Source organism: Pituophis catenifer, unplaced genomic scaffold, assembly GCF_029215685.1.
Source record: "Pituophis catenifer annectens isolate HBS135680 unplaced genomic scaffold, rPitCat1.0.hap2 SCAF_7, whole genome shotgun sequence".
NCBI classification, from domain to species: domain Eukaryota; kingdom Metazoa; phylum Chordata; class Lepidosauria; order Squamata; family Colubridae; genus Pituophis; species Pituophis catenifer.
In genome coordinates, this window is record NW_027256887.1 from 55,323,145 (window position 1) to 55,347,014 (window position 23,870).

Below are 23,870 nucleotides of genomic sequence, written 5' to 3' on the forward strand. Positions count from 1 at the left end.
GAGCCAGCCTCGTGTAACCTCCCGGGAAGCCAGCACCAGCCAGAAGGAACACAGGTCCAATAAACATGTGGCCGCGCTAAGTCTATCCACAATCCTGTCCACATCTTCAGGGGTCACAGGGTCAAACTCCTCCCAGATAACACTCTCAAGACCTGCCTCCATCACCCCACCTGCATCTACCCAATCAGAGTCCAAGCCTTCCCGAATTTGAGCAATTTTGTCACGCAGATACTGCACAAAATCCTCAGCCCTACCCTCCAAGGGTTCCTCCTATGCACCAAGATGGAGCAGGGAGCAGGTCACCCTAAACAGGGTGGCCAGGCGGTTATCTGCAGACACAATAAGAGTGGAAAAATAATTTAATTTTGCCATTTTTATCGCCGCTAGGTAGGTCTTAATATGAGACCTCACCAGTGTTCGGTCGGATTCGGAAAGGCTAGCCCTCCAACTGCTGTCCAGGCGTCTTTTCCTGCGCTTCATTTCCCTCAGGTCCTCAGAGAACCAGGCGCCGGGTGCGATGCCACAATGGAGGCGACATGGTTCCGTGTGCCACTTTGGGCACACGTGCCATAGGTTCGCCATCACGGCACTAGTGCATGCACTAGTAGTATTCAAGCATACTGATGTGTACTTATATCATGATATACAAACACACCATATTTTCACCTAGATATACAGGAACAAACTCATTCTCTGCCTTTTCAGTGTACTATAGTAGATTTAAACTTTTCCTTTTTGTATTATAATATAATTTTGTGCCTCCTGCTGCTGGTTTCATTGGGAGACATGTAATTTAAACTGGGAAGACATATATAAAATTATTTCCATATTGAGATTTTATTTCCAAAAATCTTTTATATAGCAGGCTAGGATGTTGCAGAAGAGCTGGAATACTGTGAATGCTATTTTTTCTCAGCACATTTCATGGCAACAGGAGAAGAGATGGGGAAAATAACACATTCAGGGAGTGAAATAAAGAAAATCCAAGGAGATGGAAGCAACAGTGGGATGAAAATTGTATAGAAAGAAAATTGTATAGAAGACTTTCGATATCTGATGACTAGAAGAACTCTGCTATTATAGAAATGTTTGAAATATTTAGAAATGTAAAGCATAAGAAAAAAAAATCTGCCTCTGCCTCCCAGCAATTTACCTCTTTGCAGCAGACAGCAAACAAACTGGTCAGCTTCAGTACAGCCTGATTTAGCACAAGCAGCTGATTGGTGGTTGGATCTGCCTCCTGGAATACTACCGATCAGCTGCGGGGATCGCTGCCGCCCAGTGCCGCTGCCTCCGTGCACCCCATTTTCAGCTTCTATGCCTCCTGCTTCTGGCCCGTTCCAGGTGGTGGGGATTGCTGCTGCCGCCTATTCCCACCGCCTGGAACAGGCTGAAAATGGGACGTACAGAGGCCGAAAATGGGGTGCACAGAGGCGGCAATAGGTGAAAGTGGGATGGGTGGTGCCAATGGGCAGCAGGGATCTCCACAGCCTGGAACAGCTGATTGGTGGTATTCTGGGAGGCAGATCCAACCACCAATCAGCTGCTTGGGCTAAATCAGGCTGTGCTGAAGCTGATCAGGCTATTTGCTGTCTGTTGCAAGGAGGCAAATTGCTTGGAGGCAGAAGTCGAAAGGTGGGGGCTGGCGGGTGGGCAGAGCTTCAGCAACATTAGCTCTATAAGATGCGCAGATATTTCCACCCACTTTGAGAGAGGGAATGCATCTTATAGTCTGAAAAATATAGTAATTCCTCAATTGAAGCAGACAAATCATGACTGAATGACTGAACGCAAATGAGAGTTGTAATGTCAGTTATCACAGTTCAGAGAAGAAAATGTTACACATCCACAATTCATGATCAGGAACACAATTTTCAACTAAAAACATTTGCAATGTCTTATTTCTATTTTACTTTTATTTTCCTTGGAATAGCAAGACTTGGTCTCCTAAAATTTTCTACTGGATAATTAAAAAAAACATCTTTTGGTTTTTAAGAAAATACTTTTTAACTTTGGCCAAACATGTTGACAGTATGATATGAGAAATTAAAATAAAGTAGTTCTTATTTTCTTATTATTTATTTAGGAAATGGTTAAAGTGTGCTTTTCTGAAATAAAAGCCTTGTTGTCTATCAGCACAGATCACTCTGCACCGCTTACAGAGGTAAATTATTTAGATTTTTAAATATATATTTTCTCAATTATAATTCTTTTCTAGTAGGTTTCTGTTACTGTATTCTGGAAAGCATATTTTTTAATATTCTGAATATGAAGATATTTGTATGATTATAATTTTTGTTGTCTGGAATATAAACTCTTCTTAGGTGAAAGGGCACAATACATTATACAATATGTACATTTTGTCATGTGTTATATTAATAGTAGTGGATAATTAATGAAACATATTAGTGTATTAAATATTTTGTTCCTTCTCAGGTGATCTAAAAAAAAGAAAAAGTTTTATGTATGCTTTTGTAAAGCACAATACATACTTGTAGCTTATTTGTTTTTATGTAAACTTGTAAGATTGGATCATAAGGTATCCATACAGAGAAGGACATGCTGTAATGGTGATGCCTTTAAGGCAGCAGTCCCCAACCTTTGTGGCTTGGTAGCCTGGCGGATCAGGGGGAGAGGGGAACTGGGCCATAGCAGAAGGCCAGTGCTCCAGCCAGTAACTTACGTGGCCCATTCCTGAATAGGCCATGGCCCATTAGTGGGGTTGGGGGCCCCTGCTCTAAGAGTACCACTGTGAGGTATTTTTTTTATTAACCCCCCCCCCCCGGTATACTACAAGCAAACCTCACTTAAAATTCATTAATTCAAGAGGTTTACAATCCTCAAAATTCTGATCATTGCGGTGGTTCAATGGTGACATGAATAAAAGTTGGACACACTTTGACCCACTCACATTTTATTTATTTATCCTGCCTTTATTATTTTTACAAATAACTCAAGGCAATGGAACATATCCTACACATCTTTCTCTTATTTTCTTCACAATCCTGTGAGGTGAGTTGGGCTGAGAGAGTGAGTGACTGGCTTAATATCACCCAGCTGACTTTTCATGGCTAAGGTGGGATTTGACCCCCAGGTAGAAGGGTGCAGTGGCAAGTAGGGCTGGACAGGGGCAATTGGCAGCAGAGGTGGCTAAAAGGACAGAGATGGGGTGGTGGATAAGCAGATGAGGGAACTGAAGAGGAGGCAGGGGAAACTATCCAATCCCTTACCATAGGCTTATCAAGCCTCAGGGCTGGGAGGGATCAAAATTGGAATGGCTTGGTTTGGAGTGGGTCCTCAGTTAATGACTGGTAGAGTTTGGTTAATGGCAGCAGCGGGGAGTGACAGGATTGCTGTTGGTAAGTGATGTGGTCATGTGACATCACTGTTCAAAACTGAATTGCACAGTGATGGAGGCACTAGTTCCAACTGCAATGGTAACTTTGAGGGCTTACTGTACTGTGTAATTCAGAATCAGTTCAGGGAATTACAGTGACAGGCAGATCTCTTTCCATGTATGTATGTATGTATGTATGTATGTATGTATGTATGTATGTACTGTATATTAGGCAGATTTTTTCCTAGTTTTCTGTAGTTAAGATATTGTTAGAATATGTGATATTAACCAAAAGGCTGAGAATTGTTCCTAATAAAAATGTTCCTCTCAAAGACTATCTTTAGCTAAGATATTCAGCTACAACTTAATTCAAACACAAGCATATTGCTTAGTCAACATTTTTTCTCTTTTTTCTAGATCCCATTTGAGATCACTCTACCATCAATAAAAAATTTAAGCAAATTGTTTGATCCTGCAAATGGATGTGTAATAATGGCAGGAAATGTTTTCAGCTGGATACTATCTCTGCTTACTTGAATGGTTTTTCAGCAGTAAAACTTGACATGTTTCATTTAATGATCGATTTGACAGCTTTTTGGATCAATATTCCATCACTGAAACAACTGGAACTCTGTTACTTGAAGCCTAGAACTGATTCGTAAAAATCTTTAGGTTTATAAAATATTTTAAGCAGTAATAATTTAAATAATTAACATATTCAGTTGATTTTTGCAATTTTTGTTGCTCTTGGTTTAGAAATATTATTTTTGGTGCTTCGTTTTATACATCTTGGTTTAATATGGTTTCAGTTTTGTTTTCTTAAAAAATAATGAAAATAAAACCAGTTAACACAGTTCTTTTGAATGCATTCTTAAATGAAAACCATTCAATTTAACTATATAAAATATTTTTCTATTTGCCTTAATTGTTTAAAAGTAATTATTTGGCACCAGATATGATATTCTTCCATCAATGTCTAGTAGCAATCAGTGTGTTGCAGCTTTTCATTGAATGTTTTATTTGTATTTCTAGTTACATGTGTATATTGTTAGAAATAGGATGTCAAAATACTATAGAAGTGACACTTGCTTAATCTTGTCTATTACTTTTGGTAATATTTATTTTTCAAAGTTAGAAATACAAATATTATTTCCATTCTTCTCTCTTTGTTGCTATAAACAGCGAGATTGTTGCCTGTATATTTGTATCTGCAGACTACAAGAAGAAAGGAATAAAACCACATTCCTATTAATGCACTTGGCATAGGTGTAAAATAACAAATAATTAAAAACTGATAACACCACATTAACATCTATATATCAACTTAGTTTTCAAAGATTCAGTAAGAAGCAGAAGTATTTTGCACTATTCTCCTGAGTAAAAAAGATGCATAAAAATCCCTTATTCAAACTACTCAGTTAAAAATGCATAACATTTCCTCATATTCTCTTATTGTTTTTTATATCAAGCAAAAAGCTGCATTTTTGTGAAGTATACTATATTTTTACCAATACTGTGGATGTAAGGATGTATGAAAACACCATGTAATAAATTCAAATTATTAAATTCTGCAAGATGCTAGACTAGAGTGAAGCCTGCTTCCCCATTTTGCCTTCAATAAACATTTATTTAGGTTGCTCTCTTTCCTGTTCTGTTGCCTTAGTTATATTGGATCACAATTTCTACCAACCACCATCAACATTGCCCTAAACAGTAGTCGAAGAAAAAAACTCGAGCAAAACCTCAAAAACATCAAAACATTCTTCTCCCTTTGAATAATTGCCCACAAACAAGCCTGTCCAAAGACATTTTTTTTGCTGCCAGCACCTGCTATTTTGCAGGCTTGATATTGAAGCCCCCGTTTATTTCAGTAACAAATTGAGTCTAATTTCTCATATAGAATTCAAGGGAGGGAGTAGGGAGAAACATATTGCCATCTGTCTAGGCACAGCAGGTCTGTGTTCAGCCTCAAGAGAATCTGCATCATTAAAGAAGTTCTGTCAGCATCTCTTCAGTAATATGAAACAATGCAATATTTATTTAAGACGTTTTATATGGTCATCCATCTTAAGCCAAACTCTGGGTGGCTCACAGTCCCAAAATAAAAATAATATATGTCAACAGTGAAATTAAAAAAAAAAAAAGACCTGGCACCACAGCTAAATTTTCCCATGCAGCCCACAAGTTTGTCCCACGCTAATCTCACCCTACCCGGCAACTGAAGGAAAAGTCAAATCTTGAAATGCTTTTAAGAAGGCTAAAGGAGTAGGGAACTCCTCAAGGGACACAACAGGGCAAAATGTAAAATGGCAGCATTTAAGGATCAGGAACATCCCTATTCGATCCAATGTGGTGAGTTGAGCTTATGTCCTCAGGGAAAGGTGGTCCTGCAAATAACTGGTTTCCAGGGCCGGATTTTCCTATAGGCTAACTAGGCTTCAGCCTAGGGCCTCAAGATCAAGAGGGGCCTACATTCAAATTGTTAGCAAAATTAAAATTACACTTTCACTATAGGTGAAAGGGCCTCATAAGTGGAATAGCCTAGGGCCTCTTTTCATCTAAATCCGGCCCTGCTGGTTTCATACTATGTGGGGCTTTAAAGTTAATAACCATCCTCTTGCACTTGGAAGGAAACGAAGTCAGTGCAGCTTGTGTTATTATGGTGCAGTTATGCAGGTGCCCACCACTGCATGCTGCTACAATCTGGGTGATCCTCAAGGGTCAGCCCCATGTAGAGTATATTGCAGTAATCCAAGCAGGAAATAATCAAGGCATGAATGACCTTGAAAGGGTCCAATTGGCACACAAGGGGAATCTACAAAGAACAACATAGCTGCTACCTGTTTTTCGAGTAAGAGCCACTAGTCTATGAAGAGAGTAGAGACCCAAATTGTGCACCAGTCAAGTATGGGAAAGCACAATCCAGGGTCAAAGATATCAAGGCCTGAGGAGCCAAAAAAGCAAACGTCACCGAAGCCAATCGCTGGCTCCTTTAAAATTACAACCCATCATATTTTGTGAATGAGAGTTCACTAGCTGTACAAAGCGTTGTCCTCTGTTGCCAATAGTAGATCAAACGAAAAGAGGAGAAAAAACGACAATGAAAACCTGCTGGAAGGTAGGTAGGGATGCCCAGACTTTATCACAGACAATGATTCGCGCATATGATAAAAGGAACTCTAGTTCCTCGAACGTTTATGCCACGATCCGTTAGTTTTTCCGATGCTCCCGAATTCTTCCATCACTTCTCCTCTCCTCCCGGGTGGCTCTTGCTTTCTTCAGAGCGCAGTGTAAGATTACAGCAAGCATTTGCAAAATAGGAGAAACGAACCCCGTGCCATTAAAAAAAGTTCTACCAAGACCCTTTTTACTCGCTCTCCCCATTTAGCAACACCTGCTCTTCGCTAAAGAAACGCCGTCGCGGGGACAACTTTTTCAGGCTAAGCCTCGCCTCCTCGCTTCCCCCCTCCCTCCCTTCGTTTCTATTTACGGCACACGAGCGCACTTCGCTAATTTTGCTCTTTCTCGGCTGCCGTAAAAGGGTGGGTAGCGGGCTCTCGCGGTGGCTGTTGGGACGGTCTGCTAAGTTGTAAGAAGCGGGGAAAAGTCGGCTCGAAGCGCTTTGGGTCGAGCGCGCTGGTTGCCTTGGTTTGTGAAAGGACAACGCTGGAAGGGAGGAAAAAATGACCCGGACTGGCTAAAAAGACTGTTATCCGGGGTGTCCCGGAGAAGTGGGAAGGTGAGGGCGAAGCGAGATCTCTTGTAGTCCGAAGCGGAATAGGTCGGGAGCCCGGCACGCCCTTTGCTTCGTCCTGGAGCTGCCGGTCGTCTGGGGTCCCTCCCTCAATTTTGGCTCTGGCTCTTCGCGGTCTCCGTAGGGACACAGCGGACCCTGACCGAGCAGGATTGGCCCCTGAGCTTCCTCGAATGGGAGGCAGGCAGCTTTAGGTGCGAAATAGTAACTCTGCGCCTCTTCTCCTGTGCCCCAGAGATAAAGCCCCGAAACGCTTCTTTCTCCCCAGTTCTTTGTGTGTCTCAACTAAGTTGGTTTGGTTCAGTAGGGTTTATCTTTAGAAATGTGAGTTCAACGCGACTCGGTATGGATTAGGAATTCTGGCTATGGCTTCCTCACGTTTCTTCTACAGGAGGGCTTCCATAGAAGAATTGGATGGTTTGATTCACTTGACTGGCTAGGCAAGCAGTTACAATGAAAGGCTTCCACCGATTTTTGGAAAGCTCCTGGAGCAACAAATGTCTTGTGTACTTTTTTTAAAAAAACATGGAGTTCAAATTTATGCGCTGTGTGGCAAATGTAAACAATACATGGAATTTAAAGCATTTTTCTTAATTTGTGGTGAACGTAATTTTACAACATTTTATACAGCCTATTTAATGGGTCATAGAGAGAGAAAGGTATAACATTCCATCCATTCATCTATCCATCCATCCATCCATCCATCCATCCTGTTTAGTTCCAAAAACAGTACATTGTGCTGTTATTGTGCAGTCAAAAGCAGGCCACTCCTGGGCTTCATTCTCTGGAAACCTGCCTGCCATATAGATATGATGTATTTATGAAAATAATTATGAATTACTATCCACTTGATTTTTTCTTCAGAGCTTGCATCTAGAAGAGAATTAACTTTATTACATAAAACTGCAATCACTGAGGCATTGTCCTCATTCAATTTTTGACATGCAAGATGAAATGCCTCAACCCTTGTTGGGCTACATTTTTGTACCTTACATGGACTATAAAGTAAATTCTGACAAAAACATAATTTAAACCATCTAAATTATTCAATGTTCCAGATGTGGGTTTTTTTAGCTTTTTATGGCATTTTAAAATTAGATAATTTATCTTGATTGAAGAATTATATTTGTGAATAGTTACTTGGAGTGTGTAAATGCCCTTTGCACTGGTGCTCTACATTGAAAAGTATGAAAGCCGCTCAATTACATTCAAAAGCATTCAGTGTTTCTTGGAATTAACATTTTTAAATGGAAAGCTACAAGTCACTGATCTTGGATGATGATACACTTCTCCATTATAACATGGTTGCAATCTAAAATTCTTCTTGGATCCAGTTCCTGATTAATTAGCAAGGGACAGTTGTGGTCAGGAAGTCCCTTTGCAAAGATTTATCTGGTGTGCTAGTTGTGTTTCTTCCGGGATTGTGTTTCTTCTGGGATTTATCTGATGTGCTAGTTGTGCTTCTGGTATTATCTAGTGTCCTAGTTGTGCATCTTCGGGCAAATTCCCTTGGCATAGATATATCTGGTATGCTAATTGTACTTCTTCCAGGATCGGGAATCCTAGTCACTTCATAGCTCAACTATTGCAACATGCTCTACATGGAGCTGTGTTTTAAGACCATTCTGAACCTCCAACTGGTCCAGAATGCAGCAATATGTGTATGCACATGTGATACCTCTATTCCATGAGCTGCACTGGTTGCCTGGTTCGTTGCAAGTATGATTCAAGGTGTAGGTTATGACTTATAAAACCCTACGTGGCATAGGGCCTGGTTATTTGAGGGACTGCCTTTTTCTTGTGTGTCTGATGTGAGCCGATGGGATTGGTACATTCCAGGAGTGCTTGATTAAATAATGCCATCTATCAAGACCCAGGAAATGTAACTTCTCTGTCACTGTCATTGCCTTCTAGAATGAGATTTCCCTGAGATCTAGGTGAATCCCAACCTGTTAGGGTTCTAGAGGACCTTAAAGATCTGGCTGTTTTGTCATCCCTTGGCTTAGGATGTCTGGAGTTCTCTGCTGGATGTTAGATGTTGTTGGGATGCTCGAGAGTTCTGCAGGGTTTACTTGTTCTTTTTCTTATGTTTAGCTTTATTTTGTTCTTTTTAATTATATTGCCTGGTGTATAGTGAACCACACAGAGTTGTTTGAACCAGGTGTCATAAAATAAAATAAATCTGCTGAACACCTTTTTTGTAGGTCGAGCTTGTAATTTTTATGATTGTTTTTGATTGCAGAGTCTACTGCAATAACATAATGGCCTTGCCATTGTAGTATTCTTTTGAACTAGGTTTATGGACTGCATAGTGTTTGAGTCAAAATTTGTTATGACCCAAATGATCAAGGCAAGGCAGGCCTCTAGAGAGTCTTTTATTTTTCTCAATAAATGTTCCTCCAGTGGCCCTCCAATGACTGGTAAGGCTCCACTCCCATGCTACCCTGAAGACAGCCACCCTCAGTCCACCAAACAATAGCCTCTATAGTACAAATAAAGTCCACAGAGTAGGAGCACACTCACAGGGCAAGATCCAGTGCACAAGGCAGAATGCAAGCACAAGACAATGGCAGTCCTCAGGGCAAAGAAAAAGTCCAAGGTAGGGAGCAATTCCAAAGACACAGCAAAGCAAAGGGCCAAAAGCATAAGACAAGGGCAAGGTCTAAGACAAAAGGTGAGAAGCAATCTTCCAAAGAAGGCAAGGCCAATGGCAACAGGCATAAGTCGAAGCCAGGGGAGTATAAGCCAAAGCAAAAAAAAATTGTTCCTTACAAAAACTAACTCCCCATGGATAACTCCCCTCCAGGTGTTCCTTATGAGGAGGGGTGGGGTGATCTTCTCCCAAGTAGCCTTGCATCCTTTCTCTGAGCTTGCCTACACTCCACTCTCTATGTCCTTGGATCGAGTTGAGGCAGCTGTTCCTCATCAGAGGATATCTGCCTATCAACCCCACTGCCTTTCTCTGAAAGCAGGCAGCTCTCTGCCTGGTCGACCACCTCCCCCAATGCCTGAGGGGGCCTGGGATAGCCTCGTCCTCAGCCCCTGGCCTCTCCAAACACGCCAAGAGAAATGTGCCATCACTGTCGGATGGTCCTGGTTCCAACTCCTCCTCTTCCTCTGAACCGGGCTTTGATGGAGCCATGACAAAATTTAATGTAGATTATCAACTATTTGTGTGCTCTGTTTGTTCAGTACAAAAACCAAATTAGCAGTTTATTTCCATAAAAGCAAAAACATAGTAAAAATCTAAAACCAGAATTAATACAAAATTCTATTGTAATACAGTTTGCACAATTTATGATCATTTCTTCCTTCCAAAACATGTTTTTAATAGCTTCTTGAAAGCCAATAACAAAAGTGTCAGTTTAATTTCAAGGGGGGATTCTATTTCACTATATGGGGTTGCAACTGAAAAACATAATGAAAAAGCAGACCTATTAAGTATCTCAGGGCCAAAACATGTAGACCTTGTACATTAAAGCCAGCATTGACTTTTATCTGGAAATGTCTGGTAATTAGTAAATGACCACAAGGCAGGCATTGTATGATTATAGGGACTTTGATTTGCTAATATATAGGCTGCTGCATTTGAATCAGTTATAGCTTCTGATTGGTCTTCAGGGACAGTCCTGTGTAGGATATGTTGTAGTAATCTAAGCAAACTCACATGATGCCAATGAGTTAATGCAGAAAGAGTAACTCAGCCCAGACTGGAGTGCAGCTGGTGCACCAAAGAGAGCTGGCAAAGGACATCTGGCCATGGCCTTATTTTGCACTATCTATGAGCTCATAATGACCCCAAATCCCTGACCTGCACTTATAGGAGGAGTCCCATCATGTCCTTTTAATGGGAAATATGTCTGTGCGTTAATCAAGAGCTAAAGTAGAAAATATTGCCACTGCTGTTTCATCTGTATTATTTTTCTATATAATGGTATTGACAGAGAAATTAAAAAAACATTATACCTTTTGAAGGGGGGGGAGAGAGAAAGAACCTACTTAATGTTTTCAGAGTTTGAATGCTCTCTCCTTTTTGGCTGGACTTCCAAGTAACTTGACAAGAAATTATTTTAAAAGAGTGCCCCCCCCATCCTTGAGATTTTGTACACAGTCTATGAGAGTTTGTGAACACAGGATACATTTTTTTAAAAAAAATAAATCAGCCTTGATACATTCACCTACATTTTTTCCTTCAAAAATTCTCTAGGAGCTTTGGGAGTAAACAGTGCAAGCAAGCAGCACAGTGGCTTTCATCCTACAGAAATATTTCATGAAGTTTGACACCCATGTCACAGGATTTCTTTGTAGTTCTTTCTATAGACTCATTGAACCATTTAGATTTAAACAGAGTTGCTATTCATTTGTTTTTAGGCATGCAAATATGAGTGACTTTTGGGAATGTATTTGTAACCTTGAAAATTACTTTTAACAAATTACTTTTATTATACTGTTACAGGGCTAACGCTGATTCACTCTTGAATCATTACTACTGCATGAATGACCCTGCCTTGCCTGCTTCCAGTCTGACTAGCAGCACCAGAAGGCATTCACTTTTCAGATTATATTCTTACTTCCATCAACTAGGACCAGTCAAGAACTGAAGTCATAGAGATTATTGGTAGGAAAAATCCAGCCTACTCCAAAACTGGAGTAGGAACACTGGAAGGTAGCTCTAGTCATAGGAAAGGAGGGGGTGTTTGAACCATACTGGGGAAATGAGTCTATTGCATGCTAAAACTGGGTAAATACAGTTGCCTTTTGAAAAAAAGCACCTTTGGGACAACCATGACCTGGATGATTGAGAATCTCCATAGACATTCCCATCCTCTTCTTCATTAATGAAAGTGGTGCTTTATCCAGGTTAACATGAGAAGTGTGGCTTTATTTTGTTGTACTGACAAATCAGGTGTTGCTTTTACTAGAGGATAACTAATACTTTATCCTCTCCTCCCCCACAACCTCTCAAAGTTCTAGGATGAGTGGAAGGCTGAGATGCAAAGAAAAATATAGATTTCTATTCATGGAATAGAATATAAGTATTAATGTAAAAAATAAATGATCTGTCTAATATCAGTAGCATTTGCGCTAAATTACAGTGAAAAGAATTTTTCTGAGAAATTTAACAGTTGGCCCTTTTGTTTCATCACATATATTATACTAGCTGAATACGTGTGCTCCGCTATGAAACTATGTGATCAGGCTTGATAAATCAACACTTAAAGTTTGAAAATTAATGAGTAGTTACGATCGGCCTCTCCTCTCCCCTTCTCTCGTTCAGGCTAGTCCCACAGAAGCCTCTCCTCTCCTCTCCCCTTCTCTCCCTGAGGCTGGCCCCATAGATTCTCTCCTCTCCCCCTTCTCTCCCTGAGGCTGGCCCCATAGATCCTCTCCTCTCCCCCTTCTCTCCCTCAGGCTGGTCCCACAAAAACCTCTCCTATCCCCTTTCTCTCCCTCAGGCTGGCCCCATAGATCCTCTCCTCTCCCCCTTCTCTCCCTCAGGCTGGCCCCATAGATCCTCTCCTCTCCCTCTTCTCTCCCTCAGGCTGGCTCCATAGATCCTCTTCTCTCCCCTTCTCTCCCTCAGGCTGGCCCCACAAAAGCCTCTCCTCTCCCTCAGGCTGGCTCCACAGAGGCCTCTCTTATCCTACCCCCTTCTCTCCCTCAGGCTGGCCCCATAAATCCTCTCCTCTCCCCTTCTCTCTCGCAGGCTGGCCCTATAGATCCTCTTTTTCAGCTTTCTAGCCCCTTCTCTCCATGAGGCTTGCCCCACAGAAGCCTGTCCTATGCTATCCCATTCTTTCCAGAGTTATTTTCAAGTTGGGAGGGGGAGTAGAATGTCTAACTAATTAGCATCAGAGTGTGTTATAATAATATAGGAAATACTAATGCTCTGATGGTCATTTTGAAAAATCGTTTCTTAGTGAGCACCTAGAATCCAAGAGGGAATATACGTTCCCTCTTGGACATACCTACCTTTTGTAGGTATGTTGTAGAACATACCTACAAAATTTGAAGTTTGTAGGCTTTACGGTTCTGGAGATTTCGTGATTAATGTGTGAGTGGTTTTCACTTTTATATATATAGATTAGAGCAGCAGCCAAATGAATGAAGCTGAAGTATAGATATCTGGAAGCCTCCAATATGATTATGCTCTGGATCAATATTCTGTGACCAAAGTCTTCATATTCAGTCTACCTTTCAAAAGAAAGTTTTATAACATAGAGTAATGTGTGAATGGACAATGAGATTATCTAACAAATCATACAAATGAACCATGAGTTATTATATTTAAACTCAGTCGTGGGTTGAATGAACATTTATTGATTTTTTTTAGCAATTATGTAAAGTGATTGAATTTGTTTATAAAGAAAAGGAAAGACATTTTTAACTAGCACCATGAACAGACTTTTTGTAGTTTTATTTTGTTTGGTAGTATTTCTTTCCTGAAACACTTGATGTTCCCCAATTTAGCAGGTTGTAAATGTAGTGTTTATAGAGAGATTTAGCAACTCATTAGTTATCAAATCTGGCTCCAGTTCAAAGATTTTTTATTCACTTTTTTCCAATTAACTGTTTTTAGAAATTAAATTTTGGAAGCATTGGAGCGTAACAAAAGTAAGATCATAAAATATTTTGGTTGAATATTTGACATCTTTTTGCTGTTATTAATGACAAGAATTTATGTTTAGGTTTATTAATCTGAGATGATAAGGTTTATGGTACTTGTTTATAATTATATGTGCCCCACTATATCGTGGCAATAAAAAACATGTCTGTTGATAATATCTGGCAACAAATGTATGTCACAACTTGTATTAATTTTATTTATACTTTATAAGTTTATCGTTCTCTCAAGTACAACAAACCACATTTTTTTAGTTTGTCAGGTAGAATAATATTTAATTAAAACATATTTGTAATAATTTTAATTTTCCTTTACACGTGTAGAGATGCAGGAAGGCGTCCGTTTTGCTTCTTCAGGAGATGATGATGTTAAAATATGGGATTCGTCTTCTATAACTGTTGTGGACCAGTTTAGTCCACATGCATCTTCTCACCCAGTTAATTCAGTATGTTGGGGTAGCAACAGTATCCTTTGTTGTTTCAGTATCTGAAACTGTATTTCTGTATAGTATACTGATTAATAGCAATTGTCCTAATTGCCTTTTTATGACACCTCAGATATGGCCATTCAAAATTCTTTCTACAAGGAATTCCATATCTCAGTTGTTGCCATTGGCAAAGGAAAAAAGAATTTATATTAAAGTGAATTTTCTCTCTCTTAAACAAAAATACAGGTAGTCCTTGAGTTACAACAAAACTGAAGTTATGGCAGCACTAAACAAATGGTATTTATACCTGGTTCTTGAAGTTACACTTGTTGCAGTGTATGATAAAAATTTAGGGACTTAGCGCTTACAACTACAAGAGTACTTCAACTCCCCCACCTGCTTATTATCCCCTCATCTCTGCCTTTTGGTTCTCTGCACTGTTATATCTGGTTGCTTCATGCTCCTCCACTCCAGCCCACCTTCACCATCCTCTGGCTCTCACTGCTGACCAAGCACACTTGGCCTGGCCTAGGCAGCTGCTAGACACACAAGGCTTTCTTCCCAAAGACTTGAGCTGAATTGTGCCTCAAAGGCTTCCTGCAGCCCCAAAGCCACAGTGTACCAAGAAACCCCTGAGCCACAAGATAGCAAGTAACCCAAAGCTTCATGGTTCTGGAGCTGCTTGCTGTCTTACAAGGCACAGTGCAGGTTCGACAAAAGGACAAGAAAGTGGGATGGAGTTGAAGGGGAAGCAGTCCCTTATTTGGAAAAACTGAGGCTTGTACTGGGAGGAATCAAGAAGCAATGGCTTGGCTGGGGGTGAGCCCTCAACTAACCAGTGGAGTTTGTAAAACAATGGCGAAGGGGAGTGCTGGGGTTACTGTCACTAAGCAATGCAGTTACCTGACATTAAGCTTTATGTCTACATAATTTAGCAACAGAAATTCCATTTCCAATTGCCGTCATAACTTGAGGATTACCTGTATAACTATTTAACTTCTGTTCAGAGCTCTGAAGAAGCCACATACTGTATATTAGAATATGTTCTTAAAACATTTCCATGTTATTTTCCATGCTTTTGTTGTCTTGCAAAACTACCTTAGATTATGAAGGAAATAGAGTAGTGGCGTTAACAACAATAATGACAAGAACAAACTCCTCTAAGTGCTTCGCACATGCTATAAAACAGAATATATAAATGATATATGAATGGATAAATGAATAAATAAAAGGTTAATTCAACTGTCATTTTAGCTGTTCATACACATTTCTAATTTGAGTAATTCATTTAGGTGGAATGTTATTTACCAGGTTTATTCAACCATATTTGATAGAGTCATATTGTTGCGTTATAGCAATATCAAAGAATGACATGGACAGCCTGTTCAGCATAGAACTGACATGTCTGGATAAAGTCTTACTTTCCCTCTCGTTCAACTTGTTGTTTCTTATGAATGAGAAGGATATTCCTTGATATTGAAAGTAAATATTTTTTACAGTATCATTTTTATTATCTGGTTTGGATAAAATTTATGTAGTAACAGTTTTCATGCCAGGAGAAGATTTATTTATAAAATTATGGTAGTGAGCCCTGTACTTTCTACAAGACATATCTAATAATTTAGAAATGCTTTCCCAATTTTTGTAGTTTATTTGCTTAGCATAAACCACTTGGAAATAATCTGCCTCCTTAATTGTCAGACATTTTCTGTTTATTTTTGTATACCTGAAATGCCAAATGGTTGTTGTTAAACTAATGGAGAACAGGAATATTGCACATTGAAGATGGCCTGATTGTATGCAGAATTAGGGATGGCTAAACCTTCTAAAATTAGTACCATTCTAAATGAATGGTACCTGGAAACAAGTAGGTTGCCAGAAGAACAACCTACTTGTGTCTTGGTATCATGGGTTGCCATGGGTTTTCCTAACCTTTCTGGTTCAATGTTACGACTGCAGTGTTCTAGATCAACATAATTTTATGAACTCCTATCAAGGGCAGTCCAACATAGAACATGTTGCAGTGTTCACAAAGAGCTATGTGGTATACTGATCACCTGCTTATCTGAAAAATTAAAAACAATGAAATTGAAAAGGTAAAGGTCTTAAAAAGCATTTATTTTCAGTCTCCACCTCCTGGAAAATGTTCAATGAAAAAATGAAAAAAACCCCTCAAACCTCATGTTGAACTTCCAATGCAATAACTAGATAGGTAAGCTGTGATAGGAATAACTATGTGCCTGTATCAGTTAAATGCTTCAAAGCTGAAGTTCTAAGTCCTTTGTGGTATGGCGCACAAAGTTTTGTGTATAAAAAGATCCCTGAACTAGAAACGGCAATCTAATTGTTGCATGCTTGGAGTTCTTTGCTCATTCACCAATAAACTTCATAGTTAAAACTTGGATGTATTTTTTGAGTTTCTGCTATTAAAGTACTGGCTCAAAAAATATTTAGGGAGCAAGTTTTTAGCCCAGCTGTTTCCCCATTATAAATATCTGAAAATGCAAGCAAGAAAAAGAACAAAAGAGAAATATATTTAAAAGCTGCAAAAAAGCTAAGAATTTTTGAGATAGCATTAGATTAATGCCAAATATAAAAGTGATTTATATCAATTTGACATGTTGAAACCATTATTAAAATCAAAACAATACTCAGTAATTAGCAGAGGCAACTAATCTAATAAGAATCATCAATCACAATAAACAGTTGGAGTTTCTATCTAATCTGAAAAAAATCTATTATAATGAAGCAGGCAAAATCTAATATTTTAAAAAGCCTTATGTTTGGATAAACCCAAGCTTCAGATCTAATAAAAGTCATGTGCAGAATTATAACCTATAAATTTTTTTTTGGTTAAATAAGCATAAGATTGTTTTTTAAATATAAAGTTTTTCACATTGAAGCATATTGCCATAGCCGTAAGGACATTATTATGTACCATTTCCAATAAGAAAAATAAAGTATCCTAACATCTAAATACAGAAGGGTTTGCTGTATTAGTTGTGTAAAATAGCTATGATATATTAATCACGTGTTTCCAACGAATCCCCAGTGCTGCTGCACAGAATCCACCTGCACTGTTATCACTGTGGTCTATTCGTCTATTCGTTCTTAAGCAGTTACTGGAGATAAGCAGTGTTGGAATGGACAGGATACCTATTGATTATTGGGATTATTGGTCATTGTCAAAATAAATTATATCTTTTTTAAAATAACTGTTGAAAATGTACTGTTCTCTAATTTGGAAATGCATGTGATTAAATGCCTACTTAAAAGAGGTTTTCTTCCCAACTAAAACAATTTTGCGTAAACAAAAGCACATGTTGTGTTCCATGACTCTTACTTCAGATAACTTTTTGGTAACAACGTCAGCTGTTGGTGATAAGATTGTGGTTTCAAATTGTAAAGGAAAACCAGTTCCACTCTTTGAACTAGCTGAAGGGGTAAGTAGAACAGCTTTAAAAAGTGGTCTTTTAATGTATTGCTATTTATATGTACTCAAGTTCCCAAATTCCCAGTAACTGTTTATAATATTCCTGATAATCTATGCTCTCCTGGAAGTAAACCTCCTCTAGATTCAGTTGATAAGATTTACAAATAAATGAACTTTACTTACTATCTGTTCTCTGTTTCAAAAATACATAATGCTTATTTATATATTTATATAAATTCATAATCATGTTTTGGATTTGTTTCCAGAAAGATGCTTCAGAGTGTGCAGGGTCATGAATGTAGCATCTGATTGCAATTCTTTATAGTAACACCTTCCTTCCAAATCATATAGCAATAATAGAAAGGGCCTGAAAAAATATGGTTACTCTAAAGCAGCGGTTCTCAACCTGGGGGTCGCGACCCCTTTGGGGGTCAAATGGCCATTTCACAGGGGTCGCCAAAGCCCTCTCTCTCCCCCCCCACGCCTTCACTCACCCTCACCCTCTGCCTCTGTTGGATCGCCGTTCGCCGTTCGCTTACCCCACCCACTCCCAATTTATTGCTGCTTCCGGAGTCCCAGCTGATGGCTAGAGGGAAAAAAACTTTAAATTCTTGCCACAGGACTTCAAAGGCAGTGGTGGGATTCTGCCGGTTCTAGGGGGTTCAGCCGAACCGTTTGTTAAATTGCTGGCTCACCCCGCCCCTTGCCCCGCCCCTCCGCACCACTTTTTATTGCCAATAAATAGTGGTGGGTGAGGGGTGGGCGAGCCAGCAATTTAACAAACGGTTCGGTGTTTTTTTTGTAATTTTATTGGCCCGTGGAGCTTCAACATAGGCTAATTAGCTCTTGATTAGATCGGCTCCCAACTCTCAACTGATTTGCTCTCAGCTGTTTTGCTCAGTGCTCTGCTGCTTGCTGGAGCAGATTTTTTTCCCCTAGCTATGCTGAAAAACGAAACTGAAAGTAAAGCAGGCTTTGCTGTTGCTGCAACGTTGGAAAATTAGGCAGTCAGATTTCTTTTCTTTTTCCTCACCAAAAAAGGTAGGTGCAAACAATGGAAAATTTAGGGAAAAAGAGGAGAGTTCAAGATTTTAAAACACAAAAGAAAAAAAGCTCTATTTAACTAGGGAATTGTAATAATTGAGATACTATTAATTGTATATTGTGTTGAAAGCAGAAATGGTTAAGTTGTGGTTTGGTGGAATATATGGAGGAAATTATTTATTATTTATTATTATTGGTAAATATAATTGATTTGTAAGAAATTGGATTGCATGGAAATAATTGGAATATTCATGTACATATTGATTAATATACAAAAAGGTAGTTATATAACTAATTGATTTATATTAAAATGTTGAATTTATATTAAACAACTATAATATTACATAATTAACCAATATGAGGATGGATATAAAAATAGATGACAATGGGAAGGGGTATAATATAGAATAGAAGGGAAAAATTGAATTTGATTAAGATTAGAGATGAGGATGAAGGGTAATATTTTTTTTTTACAAAAATAGATGAGGAATAAATATGGCAAAAAGGAAATACAGAAATTGTAAATTTAATTGAAATGACTAAACACTGTTTAAATTTGTGAACCGGCCAAATACTCTGTTCAAAGAAAATACATTGTATGTTTGTATGTGTGTTTCTAATTATTGTTATTTATTCATATTTGTTCTCTTTTATTCTTTAAAGTTTAACAATTCTTTCTTTATCTTAATATCTTTATATTTGTTTGGGGTTGGCTTTCTTCCCTTTCATCTTTTTTATTGTACAGCAATCTTTCTCCTCAAACCTACCACCTCTCTCTTTTCTTTCCTTCTTACTTTTTCTTCCCCCCTCTTCTTCTTCTCCCTACTTCCTCTTCCTTTCTTCTTCTCCTCTTTTCTTCCTCCCTCTCTTACCCTCACTCCTACTCTAATTTCCCTTCTGTTCCTTCCTCCCTCTCTATTGCTGTATCCTTTTATGCATATGGACTACTCAGGGGGCTGAAAAAGTTATTTTTGACTGGTCCTCGCACTTTTGACCAGTCCTCGAACTTATGACTGTCCTCACAATTTACGTTTTTGCCCTATCTTGTCACCATGGTGAAGAGAAGCAGTTGTGAAATGAGTGACACGGTTGTTAAGAATGCTACAATGGGCATAAATGATGACCAGTCATAACTGCGAAGACCGGTCAAAAGTGCGAGGACCTGTCAGAAATCACTTTTTTCAGCCCTCTGGGTAGTCCTTTTGTGCACAGGGACTACTCAGACGGCTGAAAAAGTTATTTTTGACTGGTCCTCGCACTTTTGACCAGTCCTCGAATTTACGACTGTCCTCACATTTTACGTTTTTTGCCCTATCTTATCACCATGTTGAAGAGAAGCAGTTGTGAAATGAGTGACATGGTTGTTAAGAATGCTGCACAGGCATCAATGTGAGGATGGTCATAAGTGTGAGGACCAGTCAAAAGTGCGAGGACCTGTCAGAAATGACTTTTTTCAGCCCTCTGAGTACTCCCTATACACATAGCCATGGCCACCCAGTCACATGACCAGCTAGCCACGCCCACCCAGTCACACGATCTCCAAGCCACGCCCACAAAATAAGCCACGCCCACAGAACCGGTAGTAAAAAAATTTAGCACCCACCCCTGGTTGGGGGTCACCACAACATGAGGAACTGTATTAAAGGGTCGCGGCATTAGCAAGGTTGAGAACCACTGCTCTAAAGGGTGCATATACATCAGGTACCACTGTTGCACTTCTAGGCACTATTGTTGTGAATAGAATTCAAAAACATAAGGCACTTATATGTGTAAGACAATTTTATTTACTCTCCTTTCCACCAAAATAAAAAGTAAGGGAAAAAGACCTGCTGGTCTTAGCACAGAATGTTCCAAATGAAAAACAGGAAGTATTGTCTCTACTTGTATGTAAGAATATAATAGCAGCAAAGCTAATTCACAGGGATTGGTCTAGAACAAAATCTGTACTCCAAATCAAAGAAATATTGTAAACAATCCAGGAAGCAATTGTTGCTGTTCCTTAATACAGTATTCATTACTAAATGAGCACTAGTAGAGATTAGAAAGCTCTTTAATTTTTAGATTAATTCCAATTTAGAATATTGTCCACACCTGGACAATAATTTGCTCTCTCTCGGCTATTAATGGCTGAAATAAGTCTACTTTCTAATCTGTTCTAATCCATTTTTAAAACAAGTCATATATAAGATTTATGATCACTTATTGGACATAAGAGTTGCAATCCATTTAAAAGCAATGTTGTCTTGATTCTTTGCAGTTTTGGAACTTAGAATTTTCTGCTGTTTCTTATAATTGTAATAAATTATAGTAAATTGTGTAATCATAATTCCCATTGTCTATATCTGTGTTTATTGGCTATTATTACATGCGGCATTAAAATAATCCTGAATACATTAATAATGCTGCCTTCAAAATTAAAGAAGATCCTCAACAAATAGTGGGAAAAGTTGAACATAATATTCAGAAGACAAATGAGAAATTAGAAGGAGTGGTGGAAGAGACAAATCAAAATAAGTTACAAGAAAACAAAAACACTGAAAAGACAGTAAAAATAAATACTAAGAATTGAATAGTTAATTCCTTACAATAGAACAGAGAGAAAACAAAAAAGACTTCCCCAAAATAATGAAAGAGTTATGGATGGGCATCCAAATGATGCAGCAGAGGAGATAAAGGGTAAGGCAGAGGGGACACTCAGTCTATGTAAAAATGTTAGAAAGAAACATAGAATCCAAGAGAGAAATATAAAAGAATAACCAAAAAGTCAATAAATGATGAAATTCTAAAAAGGCTGAGAAGTGACGGATAGAGATATAATACCTTCTAATATTGTGACTGTATTAAAAACTAATAGAAATATGTAGAAAGTATAAATTGGGAAAATAGTAACACATATACAGATATATAATAGAATTTATTATAACCACAAATATACTAAGGTTAGGAGGTGGAAGACTATGATTAGGTATACTTAAACGTATTATGATTAACAATGTGCAAAACATACTGGAATTTATAGCTTTTAAGAACTACAGATTCAGAGGACTTAGAGATATAATCCTGGGACTGATTAAATTTTATTAATAATTGGTTTTATTGGTGTTTATAGAAAACAGATATTGAAAATATGGTGGAACTTGAGCAATACTTAAAATATTAAAATATTAGTGATTTAACGGGTCAACAAACACATTGTATGAAGAAATGTAATTGATGTTTAAATGTATTTTTGGATAAAGTGATAAAGAATTATAAAGAGAGAATAGTACTGTTTAAAGATAAAGAGGTGAATATGGAAGAACTCCAACAAGTGGGGGGGAAAGTACAAATTGGGAAAATAGTATTATACACATTGATACATAAAAGAATATTATAATTATAATGAGCATTTTAAGGTTAGAAGTAGGAAGATTAAACTATGTATATGTAATTGTATTATTATTGTTAGCACTATATAAAAAATGTATTGACCCAGTCATTACGCTGTCCACAAAATATATTGGTTGTTAAAGGAAAACTTCAAATAAAACATATACAGAAAAAAAGCTGTTATTAACTATGAAACTTTCTTTTCTCTGTTCTTGTTAAGATCTTTCTGATAGTATCTAGAACCAGTACACATTTCAGAGTGAATGGTCTTTTGCCAGTGGTATTCCCAAAACAATGCCTTTTATGTTACATCCACTGGCTTAAGTTCTATAGAAAGCCATCCAGGCTCTTTTGAATTAAGCTCAGCTCCTGGTGATGTGATTTTATTAACACAACATTGTGAAACTCGCTTCTCATTGAAAAAAATATTCTGGAGGAAAATAACTTTCTAGTCTACAAATTTAAGATTTTCTGATTGCCTCTTATCTAAGCACCAACCACATCTTACCCAGCATAGCTATTTTGCGATTGGCTAACACTGGCTTGGTGTTGTCGTATTATGACTCAGATATTAATAATTTGAAAATGATTTGTTTCCAGCCTCATATACAATTATGTGGTGTCTGTTTTTATAAAGGCAGAAATTTCATTTGTCAAAGGAAATGTATAATTTGCTTCAAATTCTTCGCAGTGTGAAGGTTGCAGAGAAAAGCAATGAAAGGGAATGGATGATTATTCAGCAATATAAATTAAACTGTTCACGGATCATTCAATATACATTTTAGTAAACACACTGTTATTTATTAGTTCTATGATTTTATTTCAGACATCCATTTATTTAATTAAAATATTTTGATTTATTTATTTATTTATCATTTATTTAATTAAAATATTTTGATTCTTCTTTTCTATTTAAAAAGCATCCAAAACAATTATTATTGATCAATCACAATAGTACATTGTTGAAAGAGCAGATAATTACTATAATTCGTCTTTAATTTTTCTGCTTCTAAAAGTAATAAAATGGTTAAGGTGTTGGACTAAGTTCAACCTCAATCATGGAAGCCTGCTGAATAGATTAGGACCAATCACTTTTTGTCAGGCAGGTTACTCCACAGGGTTGTTGTGAGGGGAAAATAGAAGGAAAAAGTACAGTGTATAGTTCCATAAGTTCATTGAGGAAAAGCAGGATATAAATCTAATTAATGAAACTAATTGGTTGATATTAAAGGAAAAACATTACTATGGGCTTTCATTGGCCCCTGCTAACTTTAATTTTGGGCTATGGTGTTGGTAAATTAAATTTGAACTATTGAATAATCCATCATAGTGATGTCATTTTATTTTGTCTGTGTCATATTTGTTGAACACTGTTTTCTTCATTTCATTAAAATACAAAATGTCATTTATTTTAATCAGATCTATATTTGTGCCTCAGATTGTATTAACTTTTTATCCTAGTTTAAAATTGATGTTGATATTATCTTGATTTTTTTTTTTAATTTATTGCCAACTAGGCAAAGCAAACATGTATAAGCTTGAGTTCGAATTCAATGTATATTGCAAGTGGAGGAATTGATAGCACCGTTAATATCTGGGATTTAAAATATAGAAAACTTCACCGATCTCTTAAGGTAAGATACAATATTGTATTATGGTCTTTTTTTGTCAGTTAATATATATGAGATTAATATCACCTGTAAATCTTTAGGCTTATACTCCAATATTTAAATATCAAAATGTAACTCATATTTTACATCACAGATGGTTTTGGGCTAGCAGAATGATAGCTATTTAGAAGTGGTGCTAGATATTACACAGACTTTACAATTAAGTAGTATGTAGTTATTGCAGAGATGGAAAAGTTGTCCACTTTCTTAA

General features: G+C 37.8%; 2 protein-coding genes across 2 annotated transcripts in view; both read left to right on the plus strand.

The window, feature by feature from the left end:
- Positions 1-3,874, plus strand: part of CFAP54 (cilia and flagella associated protein 54) — a 135,277-nt gene extending 131,403 nt beyond the window's left edge. The window contains exons 69-70 of the mRNA XM_070947348.1: positions 2,087-2,164; positions 3,755-3,874. Of these exons, the coding sequence (XP_070803449.1) occupies positions 2,087-2,164; positions 3,755-3,874 (198 nt within the window). The remainder of the gene's footprint in view (positions 1-2,086; positions 2,165-3,754) is intronic.
- A 3,037-nt stretch (positions 3,875-6,911) lies between these two features.
- Positions 6,912-23,870, plus strand: part of NEDD1 (NEDD1 gamma-tubulin ring complex targeting factor) — a 41,388-nt gene continuing 24,429 nt past the window's right edge. The window contains exons 1-4 of the mRNA XM_070946706.1: positions 6,912-7,076; positions 14,040-14,180; positions 17,492-17,586; positions 23,507-23,623. Of these exons, the coding sequence (XP_070802807.1) occupies positions 14,042-14,180; positions 17,492-17,586; positions 23,507-23,623 (351 nt within the window). The 5' untranslated portion in view covers positions 6,912-7,076; positions 14,040-14,041. The remainder of the gene's footprint in view (positions 7,077-14,039; positions 14,181-17,491; positions 17,587-23,506; positions 23,624-23,870) is intronic.